The 13,200-nt window shown below is 39.5% G+C and overlaps 1 protein-coding gene across 3 annotated transcripts in view; it reads right to left on the reverse strand.

Moving 5' to 3' along the window:
• The window catches only part of LOC126336356 (kinesin-like protein KIF13A), a 1,265,558-nt gene that overhangs the window by 108,329 nt on the left and 1,144,029 nt on the right, over positions 1–13,200 (reverse strand). For all 3 annotated transcript variants that reach the window (XM_049999947.1, XM_049999946.1, XM_049999945.1), the window contains exons 23-24: positions 9,406–9,588; positions 400–591 (exon numbers count right to left, since the gene is read on the reverse strand). In XM_049999947.1, the coding sequence (XP_049855904.1) occupies positions 400–591; positions 9,406–9,588 (375 nt within the window). The remainder of the gene's footprint in view (positions 1–399; positions 592–9,405; positions 9,589–13,200) is intronic.

The raw sequence follows: 13,200 nt of genomic DNA on the forward strand, positions 1-13,200 counted from the left end.
ACATTATTTAGTCTCTGTTGTAAGATCCCCTTTAGCACAGTCTTGAGAATACCTACCATCCATTAAAATATGGTATGTTGGCAAACTTCACATTGATATTCTGTACACAAGCTAGAAATATGAATGGTACGTGTACCAGGAATTTCTCTGCTGGATTCCAATGACCTGAAGGAAACTGGGTAATGACATTTGGATGCCGGTTGTTTTGGTTGCGGTGATTCAACACATTCAGGGTTCAACACCTAATTGTTATTTATGCTTTAGTACACTCAAATGATTACCCATTTTTAAAAAAATATAAAAACAGTGAAACACACATGTGACCAGCAGCTACGTAACTGCACCATAAACAAATTTGTGTCCATACTGAATACAAGCAAGCAGTGCCCTTTTTTTTACCTTCTGTAACTTTATTTAAGTGCAAGCTGTCATGGATGGATGAGTCCCATGCTGCTACAGCACAAACATCTTTTTCTTCATGTTTAATTATAGGTAAGTTATAGAATTTGTTGCCGTGTTCCTTAGGTAGAATTGAATTTGCTCCAGTAATTGAAACATCTTCCCCAGATTGATGTACAGATAGATCATCAGCTGTAATAATGAAGAATCATGTCAAGTTACAGCAGAAAAAGTAATGACAAATATTAGCAAAAAAATTGATACAATTACTGACAGACACTCAAATTTTTTAATAAACTGAATATTTCAATATCTCTGCATGAAAACAAACAAAAATATTAATAAAAATATTTTCAAAATGAAGACAAAAAATTAAGGGTACAATTAACAAATGGAATAATACACAATGTCAACTTCCATTTCCTCATTTTGAAACATGTTTACATAGCAAGACAAATAATAAAGTAGAACAGCTGTTCTAAAGCAATGTGGGTAAGAATCAATGAAGCCTTAGTTCTGTATACATCCTTTTCTTTTTAATTTTAATAGCTGCCAAATATTTTGGGGATACTTTAGTCTGATAAAAACACAGGTTAAACTACAATAATCATTAGCTTTTTCAGAAAGAAAATGGATAGAGGCAGTTACAGCCCAGTTTTAACCACACGAATGTACAGTTATGAACAATCAAATTGATGACCATTCATGATCAGTAAGATACATTTATAACAAATTTAATAATTTAAGACTGACACCATAATGATACAGATGCAAAGAAATATAAGAGAAAACAAATTTTGAAACTTGATAGCATGCATGAAATCATAAATATGTAATATGTACCAAGTGTTCCCTTACTTCCTCTCCATTGATGTAACCCCTTCCCCCCCTCACACACACACACACACACACACACACACACACACACACACACTCACACGTGCATAAAAATTGGATGGTAAATACCAGAGATCTCATCCACACAGCAGTTGTAGATGGTTTGTTGATTTAAATCCAAAACACTGTTATGCTATTACAAGCCTTCACAATTTATCTATTTTTGTGTAAAGATGTATCTTCAGTTGGGATATTCCCAATCGAATAGGTAACAAAGGCAATGCACTTGCCTAAGTAGAGAGCATTTATTTATTTTATTCTATTTCATTTCATGTTCTGTAGTTACTGGTAGCGAGTGAATCACAAGGATATGGAACATGTCAGATTCTACATAGTTCAAATATAACTTGTATAAATACAATAAAAAGATACAATATACATAAAAATCAACTAAACAACAGCACAATCAATTAACAGAAAATTGTGTTTCACATGTTAAGGATGAGTAATACATTTATGATATACAATGTGTCAGATTGTAGACAGTTGAAATATATCTTACATAAATAAAAGATACGATGTAAATAAGATATCAGCTAAGCAACAGCACATTCAGTTAACAGAACATTTTTGTTTCACGTGTAAAGGATGTGTAATATATACAGGAGTCACGATAAACTAAATGTTCCAAAGGAAAAACAGGAATACTGATAAATACACTCCTGGAAATTGAAATAAGAACACAGTGAATTCATTGTCCCAGGAAGGGGAAACTTTATTGACACATTCCTGGGGTCAGATACATCACATGATCACACTGACAGAACCACAGGCACATAGACACAGGCAACAGAGCATGCACAATGTCGGCACTAGTACAGTGTATATCCATCTTTCGCAGCAATGCAGGCTGCTATTCTCCCATGGAGACAATCGTAGAGATGCTGGATGTAGTCCTGTGGAACGGCTTGCCATGCCATTTCCACCTGGCACCTCAGTTGGACCAGCATTCGTGCTGGACGTGCAGACCGCATGAGACGACGCTTCATCCAGTCGCAAACATGCTCAATGGGGGACAGATCCGGAGATCGTGCTGGCCAGGGTAGTTGACTTACACCTTCTAGAGCACGTTGGGTGGCACGGGATACATGCGGACGTGCATTGTGATGTTGGAACAGCAAGTTTCCTTGCCGGTCTAGGAATGGTAGAACGATGGGTTCGATGACGGTTTGTATGTACCGTGCACTATTCAGTGTCCCCTCGACGATCACCAGAGGTGTACGGCCAGTGTAGGAGATCACTCCCCACACCATGATGCCGGGTGTTGGCCCTGTGTGCCTCGGTCTTATGCAGTCCTGATTGTGGCGCTCACCTGCACGGCGCCAAACACGCATACAACCATCATTGGCACCAAGGCAGAAGCGACTCTCATCGCTGAAGACGACACATCTCCATTCGTCCCTCCATTCACACCTGTCGCGACACCACTGGAGGCGGGCTGCACGCTGTTGGGGCATGAGCGGAAGACGGCCTAACAGTGTGCGGGACCGTAGCCCAGCTTCATTGAGACGGTTGCGAATGGTCCTCACCGATACCCCAGGAGCAACAGTGTCCCTAATTTGCTGGGAAGTGGCGGTGCGGTCCCCTACGGCACTGCGTAGGATCCTACAGTCTTGGCGTGCATCCGTGCGTCGCTGCGGTCCGGTCCCAGGTCGACGGGCACGTGCACCTTCCGCCGACCACTGACGACAACATCGATGTACTGTGGAGACCTCACGCCCCACGTGTTGAGCAATTCGGCGATACGTCCACCCGGCCTCCCGCATGCCCACTATACGCCCTCGCTCAAAGTCCGTCAACTGCACATACGGTTCACGTCCACGTTGTCGCGGCATGCTACCAGTGTTAAAGACTGCGATGGAGCTCCGTATGCCACGGCAAACTGGCTGACACTGACGGCGGCAGTGCACAAATGCTGCGCAGCTAGCGCCATTCGACGGCCAACACCGTGGTTCCTGGTGTGTCCGCTGTGCCGTGCGTGTGATCATTGCTTGTACAGCCCTCTCGCAGTGTCCGGAGCAAGTATGGTGGGTCACACACACCGGTGTCAATGTGTTCTTTTTCCTTTCCCAGGAGTGTAATTGGCATATGCCTAAGATAGCACTCAAAATAAAATTAATTATACTAAGCTTACAACACTTGCAAATTTAGGGATTATATATATTTTCTTTCACAAATTCATCAACTGTATAAAAAGATTTCTCTATCAGGTACTCCTTGAGAGCTTGTTTGAATGCTGGCAATCTTTTGTGAAGGCATTAGATGTGTGGTGGGAGAGCATTAAACAGCTTAATGCTGGAGTAATAGGCTCCTTTTTGAACCATAGTGAGGCTTCTCTGTTCAATGTACACACTGCTATTGGTTATTGTGTTGTAGTCATGAAATTGGCTATTATCTTTGTAGATAGAAGGGTTTTTACAGACAAAGGTCAAGAAGGAAAAGATATATTGTGAGGAGGTGATAAGGATCCCCATTTTTCGAAACAAGTGCCTGCAAGAATGCTTGTGATGGTCACCACTCATTATTTTAATGGCTTTTAATTGTGCAGTGAAAATTTTCTTTGTGAGAGGGTGGTTCCTCAAGAATAAAATAGCATATTACGTTAATGAATGAAAATAGCTGAAGTACAAAGACTTAATGGTGTCTAATTCAGCCACTGAAGCAATAACCCATAGTGCAAATATTGCTGAGCTAAGTGTTTTGTAAAGATGAAGAAGGTGTGCTGACCAGTTACATTTACTGTCTATATAAACACCCAGGAATTCTGTAACCTCAACTTTTTGTATTTCTTTATCTCTGCACTTAATGTTAATTTCTTCCAGATTTATTTGTGGAGTATGGAATCTCATACAAAGGGTTTTATCTGCATTGAGTGAGAGACTATTTGAAGAAAACCAGTTTACAATATCATTAAAAACTTTATTCGAGTTTGTTCAATATTGTTGTCTGTAAAATCATCAATGTCACCTGCAAAAAGAGTAAATTTACTGTTTGTATCAGAACAAAGTGGGAGATCATGAATAAAGATGAGAAATAGTAGTGGACCCAAAACAGAGAATTGTGGCACACCACAACTTACTAAGCCCTACTCAGATGACACAGGTTCTGTGGATGGAAAAGTCCCTGAGCTTCAAGCGCTAATAGAAAGCACAGAAGCTGATATCGTTATAGGTACAGAAAGCTGGCTAAAGCCTGAAATAAGTTTTGCAGAAATTTTTACGAAGTCTCAGACGGTGTTCAGGAAAGATAGATTAGGCAGAATTGGTGGTCGAGTGTTTGTATCTGCCAGTAGTGGTTTATCTTGTAGTGAAGTCGAAGTAGATACTCCTTGCGAATTGGTATGGGTGGAGTTTATACTTAACAGCCGAATTAAGTTAATAATTGGCTCCTTCTACCGACACCCAGACTCTGAGGATACAGTTGCGGAACAGTTCAGAGAAAGTTTGAGTCTCGTAACAAATAAATACCCCACTCATACGGTTATAGTTGGTGGGGACTTCAACCTACCCTCGGTATGTTGGCAAAAATACTTGTTCAAAACGGGTGGTAGGCAGAAAACGTCTTCCGAGATTGTCCTAAATGCTTTCTCCGAAAATTATTTCGAGCAGTTAGTCCACAAACCCACGCGAATTGTAAATGGTTGCGAAAACACACTTGACCTCTTAGCCACAAACAATCCAGAGCTGATAGAGAGCATCATGACTGATACAGGGATTAGTGATCACAAGGTCGTTGTAGCTAGGCTCAATACAGTTTCTTCCAAATCCATCAGAAACGAACGCAAAATAATTTTATTTAAAATAAAGTGTCACTAGAAGCCTTCCTAAAAGACAATTTCCATTCCTTTCGAACTGACTATGCAAATGTAGATGAGATGTGGCTCAAATTCAAAGATATAGTAGCAACAGCAATTGAGAGATTCATACCTCATAAATTGGTAAGAGATGGAACGGATCCCCCGTGGTACACAAAAAAGGTCCGAACGCTGTTGCAGAAGCAACGGAAAAAGCATGCGAAGTTCAGAAGAACGCGAAATCCCGAAGATGGGCTAAAATTTACAGACGCGCAAAATTTGGCACGGACTTTGATGCGAGATGCCTTCAATAGGTTCCACAACGAAACATTGTCTCGAAATTTGGTAGAAAATCCGAAGAAATTCTGGTCGTATGTAAAGTACACAACTGGCAAGACGCAGTCAATACCTTCGCTGCACAGTGCCGATGGTACTGTTATCGACGACTGTGCCGCTAAAGCGGAGTTATTGAACGCAGTTTTCCGAAATTCCTTCACCAGGGAAGACGAATGGAATATTCTAGAATTTGAAACATGAACATCTGCTAGCATGAGTTTCTTAGAAGTAGATACCTTACGGGTTGCGAAGCAACTCAAATCGCTTGATACAGGCAAGTCTTCAGGTCCAGATTGTATACCGATTAGGTTCCTTTCAGATTACGCTGATACTATAGCTCCCTACTTAGCACTCATATACAACCGCTCGCTCACCGATAGATCTGTACCTACAGATTGGAAAATTGCGCAGGTCGCACCAGTGTTCAAGAAGGGTAGTAGGAGTAATCCATTTAACTACAGACCTATATCATTGACGTCGGTTTGCAGTAGCGTTTTGGAGCATATACTGTATTCAAACATTATGAATCACCGCGAAGGGAACGATCTATTGACACGTAATCAGCATGGCTTCAGAAAACATCGCTCTTGTGCAACGCAGCTAGCTCTTTATTCGCACGAAGTAAAGGACGCTATCGACAGGGGATCTCAAGTTGATTCCGTATTTCTAGATTTCCGGATAGCTTTTGACACCGTCCCTCATAAGCGACTTCTAATAAAGCTGCGGAGCTATGTGGTATCGTCTCAGTTGTGCAACTGGATTCGTGATTTCCTGTCAGGAAGGTCGCAGTTCGTAGTAATAGACGGCAAATCATCGAGTAAAACTGAAGTGATATCAGGTGTTCCCCAGGGAAGCGTCCTGGGACCTCTGCTGTTCCTGATCTATATAAATGACCTGGGTGACAATCTGAGCAGTTCTCTTAGACTGTTCGCAGATGATGCTGTAATTTACCGTCTAGTAAGGTCATCCGAAGACCAGTATCAGTTGCAAAGCGATTTAGAAAAGATTGCTGTATGGTGTGTCAGGTGGCAGTTGACGCTAAATAATGAAAAGTGTGAGATGATCCACATGAGTTCCAAAAGAAATCCGTTGGAATTCGATTACTCGATAAATAGTACAATTCTCAAGGCTGTCAATTCAACTAAGTACCTGGGTGTTAAAATTACGAACAACTTCAGTTGGAAGGACCACATAGATAATATTGTGGGGAAGGCGAGCCAAAGGTTGCGTTTCATTGGCAGGACACTTAGAAGATGCAACAAGTCCACTAAAGAGACGGCTTACACTACACTCGTTCGTCCTCTGTTAGAATAAGGCTGCGCGGTGTGGGATCCTTACCAGGTGGGTTTGACGAAGGACATCGAAAGGGTGCAAAAAAGGGCAGCTCATTTTGTATTATCACGTTATAGGGGAGAGAGTGTGGCAGATATGATACACGAGTTGGGATGGAAGTCATTACAGCATAGACGTTTTTCGTCTCTTCCGATTGCGAAAATATTTTGTTGAGCCCAACCTACATAGGTAGGAATGATCATCAAAATAAAATAAGAGAAATCAGAGCTCGAACAGAAAGGTTTAGGTGTTCGTTTTTCCCGCTCGCTGTTAGGGAGTGGAATAGTAGAGAGATAGTATGATTGTGGTTCGATGAACCCTCTGCCAAGCACTTAAATGTGAATTGCAGAGTAGTCATGTAGATGTAGATGTAGATGTAGATGAGCCATTCAGCATTACAGTCTGCTTACGGTCCTTTAGGTATGATTGGAGCCACGAACCAACGATACCACCCAAACCATAATATTCTATCTTTTTCAAAAGGATTAGATGGTTTACACACCCAAACCATAATATTCTGTCTTTTTCAAAAGGATTAGATGGTTTACACAATCAAAGGTCACAAAAAATACCTATTGGAAACATTTTATTGTTCGTGGTTTCCAGAATCTGGTTGGTGAAACGGGTGCTTGTTCTGTAGAAATACCAGCACAAAATTCAAACTGACTCTTGTTTAAGATACTGCGGAAGCTAAGATGACTGACAATCAACCTGTGCATGAGTTTCCAAGAATTTTTGAAGAGATGGTTAAGAGGGAGATTGGGCTATAGTTTGTAACATTGTTTTTCTCATAATATTTTCAACATTTCATGGCCCTGTCACCAACTGTATAAATATTAATTTTAAATTAACAACAGCCTCAGTTGCAATGTTTACCTAGATTTACCTAGTTTTCAGTTGGGATAACCCAATCTTCTTCAGAGTAAAAGGAACTACAGCTTGTCCATAATGGACAACGTCAAAAACTGAAAACTATAATATAATAATAAATCGTCATATTGTAATAACTTACTGGGAAACAGCCTCAGCCCCACTTCACGACCACAGTATGTCAGCAAGTCAGCAACCAACCAGTCAAACCATATATGGAAGTGTATGTTACTTACATACATACTCTGCAAACCATTGTGAATTGCATAGCATGGTATCATGTGTCAAAGACTTGTTTCCATTCCAATTATATACAGAGTGTGGGAAGAATGACTGCTTAATTGCTGCTGTGCACACATAATTAGTCTAATCTTGGCTTCACAAACCCTATGGGAGTGACTTGTAGTGGCCTGAGAAGATCTTGAGATTCTCTAACACATATTCCAGAAACGTTTAAGAAGGCTTTCATGGAATAATTAGCATCCATTTGAAGAGTCTGCCAATTAATGATTTTCAATATCTCCATGATTATCTCTTCTGACTAACAAACCTGGGAAAATTCATATTGCCATTCTCTTTAAACATTGAATATCCCTCGTTAATCCTAAATGCTACTGATCCAACACATTTCTGCACTATTCCAAGCAGAGATGCACAGGTGATTTGTAAACAGTCTTCTTTGACTATGACTGAGCCAATGTGATCATTACACTTTATATTCCAATTAACTGTTACATCCTGGTATATGTACGAGTCAACTGATTCCAACTGTGACTCATTGATGTTGAACAGAGAGGACAATACTTTTCTGTATTTTTGAAGGGTACAGCCTTACATTTCTGAATATTTAAAACCATTTGTCAATCTATGATAATGTTGGAAGCTGAAGAAATGAATTAAAATTTGTGCCACGGCCTGGACTTGAATCTGGATCTTCCTGTTTACTAGGCAGAAATGCTGACCATTACACCACCACAGCACTATGGACAACACTGCTGTACGAACTACCCAAGTCAAGTGCCGTCCCTAACACAAACTTCAATTAGTATCTCCAGCTTATTTTCCCCATACATTATCACATTACCAGGGCTTTCCGGATTTGGAATAGCACTCCAGTGTTGGACGTAATGGAGAAGTCCTGTACTGAAAGTAAGCTGGAGATATGAATTGAAGTTTATGTGGGGAGGGCACTCAACATTTGTGCAGCAATGTTGACCACAATGGTGTAATGGTCAGCATTTCTGCCTAGTAAGCAGTACCAGCCGAGGCACTGTTTTTAATTCATTTCTTCAGCTTCCAACATTATTGTAGATAAAGATGAGACTTAAATGTCTCAGGGAAAATTTAAATATAACATTTGTTAATCTTTGCACTACTCTGAAATCTTATCAAGATCTGACTGGACGTTTGCACTGCTTTTTTGAGATAGTACTTCATCACAGATAACTGCATCATCTTCAAGAAGTCTGATGTAACTATTAACATTGTCTAACAAGTCATTAATATACAACATGAACAACAATGCTAGCAACACACTTCCCTGGTGCACGACTGAAGTCACTTCCTACTTCTGCCAATGACTCTCCATCCAAGACGACATGCTGCATCCTCCCTACCAAGAAATTCTCAATCCACTGGCAATGTTTTTGATACTCCACAAATTATACTTTTGTTAATAAATGTTGGTGTATTACCAAATCAAATGCTTCCTTGAGTCAAGAAATACTACAGCCACCTGATGCCATTATAAAAGATTAGTAGGCAATTGCAGATACTACCATTGAGATCCAGGAAGAGAACAGGCACATGTGGTTCCATCCCAGGAGGCGGCTCCCAGTCTGCTGGGGCTCCTGGTATCCCAGAGCCTGGTGCAGGCACAAGGACAGCATTACGTTCCTCTGTCAGGCTCACCCACTGGTCTACCAGGCTCTGCTCTCTTTCGAGGTCTTGCTCTGTTTTGTCTGTAAAATAAATGACTTTGCAAGTGAAACAGAAATGGGGCCACTTTGTAGAATGTCTAGCATAAAACAGTACTTGTTGACATGGCTTAGAACATTTGTTCCTTTTTTACTGTTTTATATTATTAACTCTGTTAACCGTTATATCAAACTCAAGATTCAAAAGTGAGAAGAGCAATTTTTTAGAAAAATACCTTACAGATTGTGCTGCAATCTACGCAGAAAAAACAAGTTCATTAAATAAGACTTAGTATTATGAAAACAGTAAAGCTAGTAAATTTACTAAGGTTGCAAGATCAAAAATTACACAATAAAATAGATTCTAGGTGGCTTCCAAAAATGGGACGAATTCTGGTATAACAAGATGCATCTGTCTCCCTCAATATGTGCTGGCACACAAAATTGATCATGAAAGAGTTACAAGTTTTTAACAGGTTTCAGTAAGTTATTTCAACAATAAATTGTTGTCTGATATTTGTAAAGATATTCTGAACAGTGCAAATAATTAACCATTACAAAGAGTAATGGTGGAGGTCTAGCAGTATCTTGACCAGACCATAGTAAGCCATGAAAACACAGAACATTTTCATGCTCATATTTGCTCTGCTCTAAACACTGTCATTAGATGCAGATACATCAGGCACTGTCTATAGTTAAAGGAGTGAGGAAAGGACATAGTAGCTCGACTTGTTACTGGGAACATATTGGGACTACCAAAACATCCCACCACCACCATCAAACAACATATATTCACTGTGATTACAATTGTGTGATGACACATTTCTGAGACTTAAGCCATAACCAGAAAAGACATTTTTGTAAGTTGTATGTACATAAAGTCACTGAAACATAACGTTATCTTATTTCTATAGAATATCATGGGGTTTTGAAAAGGACAAATGAGCCTCTTGTTTGTTCATAAAATTTACAGAGTTTTGAAAATATGTATGTCCTGTTCTAACACTAAACACAGACGTAACTAATTGCACACGTGTATAACAATAACATAAAAAAAACCTTATTTTTTGTGAAATCCATTTCTTCATAATTGCAAATATTCATGTAACTATATGCTTGATTTAATGTCCTTAAATAATTTTTGTACAAAATAGGTTTATGTATTCTGCCATTTCAGTGTGAATTATGTAATTTTCAAGTAATACTACTGGTCCATGATGGGGTTATTTGAACAGCAGACAACGTACAAACTGCAAAAGTAGTTTCTCTCTCTACAATTTCTTGAAAGAAGATAATTAAAAAGGCTCCCTGCCCAGCCATCAATATGTTGCATACTATCAGTGACAGACTGGAGCCTCCGTGTTGTTTGTATTCCAGAATCACACATGCAAAGTCAAACAGGTGCTGTAAAGTACATTAACTGTAGTATTTCACAGTGTAGAAGTGAACCGCAGACTGCTAATGGACAGAAATTTCTTAATGCAAGTGAAGTCTGAAAACTTTTGCACATTTGGACCTGTTGGAACAGTCACTTTCATAGGGCCTTTAGTTGAAATAATCCTAAAATAGACTAGTGTTCCAAAATAATTACATAATTCCCACAAAAATGGTATAATATATAAATTTAAAATGCACCAAACTTCTGGTAAAGTTATAGAATATAATCTGTGCCAAAAAACTGTGTTTATGCTTTTAAGACAGTGTATGAAGTTTTTCAACAGATCAGGACACAGTCTTTTTTTTGTACAATACAAGCAATTTCTTATTGGTAGTCATAGGTTTCTGTTTTTATCTGAGTTACAAATCACCAGTCACACTGATCAAGGCAATCTGCAGTAGTAGCCGAAACAACTGCAGTTTTATCACACCGTGATCCAGTTACACACCTAAAAGAATCCTACTGAATTGGGCATTGACTGTGAAAACTTATACTCTTACATATTACTACTCAACTTGGAGGCAAAAAAGTGGTGGGGGGATAGATACAGGGCATCCAACAAAAGACTACCTGATTTTAAAAATGAATAACACAAAAAATGACCAGCAGTGGAATGCAATGAGCAGTACATTTATTGTGAAAGCTGTAAGAATTTTTTACGTAAGTTTCAAAACATTAGTTACCAAATATGCTAACAGACAGTTCTTCATGCTGTACAGATCACATCTGCATGCATAAATAAACTCATTCTCTGCACGAGTCTTTGCAATCACTTCACAATTTTTCAAAATGGTCAGAGCTCACAGTAAGGAGATGGCACAGACAAAAAAGCAAGTTTTCCATCACATCTTCTGGTATTTCAATGGAAAGGGATTCAGCTGACACTTAGAGTGAACATTCAAGCTCATTTAGGGTGGTGGGATAGTTACAGAGACAGTGTTTCTATGTGCCCCACAAAAGTAGTTACATGGAGGCCAATCCATGCCCGCACCAGTAAATTTGGTACGATCCAATATAAGAATTCTATTCCTGAAGTATTCGTCAAGAAAGCAAAATACTTTGCTTTGAGCAATGTGATCAGACTCTACCTCATGTGAACCACTTGCTGCCTCGTCGATACTTCAATGCTTGCTGTGTAATGACAAACTGTTCCAAAATTGTAATTTTTGGATTCACAAGTTACCAATTCTCACCTCTGTTGCATACCACATCTCAGAAGTTACTTTGTGAGAATGCAGTGCTTTTGCTTCACACAAATGTGGATTTCTGGAACCCCACAATTGCCTGTTTTGTTTATTCATGAATCCATTCAAGTTTTAGTGCATTTTATCTGTGAACCAGATATAGTCAACATAAAATCCTTCATCATGAACCACTATGAGAACCTGCTCCACAAAGACAACCCCCTGATACTCAATGGTTAGGGGTATGACGTGGCAACTTTAGATTTTGAATAAAAACATGTGCAGACTTATTATCAGTATTGTATGCATGCTCGAACACTTCAAAATAGTATTTGTTGCAATTCTTTGGATGGATTTGCTGAATAAGTCCTGGAAATGTGGTGACATTTCCAGGAGTAACATTAGTTTAGCTGGGGCCACCATTCCCCACTACATCATTAGCCATGCTGCCTGCTCAAGGGAATACTTAATTTCAACCTCTTCCTTTGGTATGCTAAACGTCTTTCAAATTTTCAACTGTGGAACTGATCACCCTGGTTTTTGGAGTGCTATTTAAAGGCGCTATGTATTGCAATTACAACACCGTCTATTAGTAGCCTTTGTACCAACTGCTGTGAAACTTTTGTATAAAACTCCTACTGCTTTCACAATTAACATGCCATATGTTGCATTCTGAAATGATGGAAATTACAGGCTGGAATATCAACAACAAAGGATAGATTGCTACTCACCATAAAGATGGCCCATTGAGTTACAGACAGGCACAACGAAAAGACTGTTATACACTGTAGTGTCTGACCAAATAGTTCTTCAGCAAAGAAAACACACACACAGTGACACAATCAAGCACATCTCACACAAGTGAAAACTACTACCAGCTGTGCAAGCTGGAGCCACTTGTGGTAGTGGTCATGTGTTAGTGAGGTGTGCTTGCTTGTGTGAATATGCATGTGTGTTCTCTTTATTGTAGAAGGCTTTGCTTGGAAGCTATAATGTGTAACAGTCTTTTTGTTGTACCTGCCTGCAACTCAGTGA

The sequence above is a fragment of the Schistocerca gregaria genome, chromosome 2 (genome assembly GCF_023897955.1).
Source record: "Schistocerca gregaria isolate iqSchGreg1 chromosome 2, iqSchGreg1.2, whole genome shotgun sequence".
In the NCBI taxonomy this organism is placed as follows: Eukaryota; Metazoa; Arthropoda; class Insecta; order Orthoptera; family Acrididae; genus Schistocerca; species Schistocerca gregaria.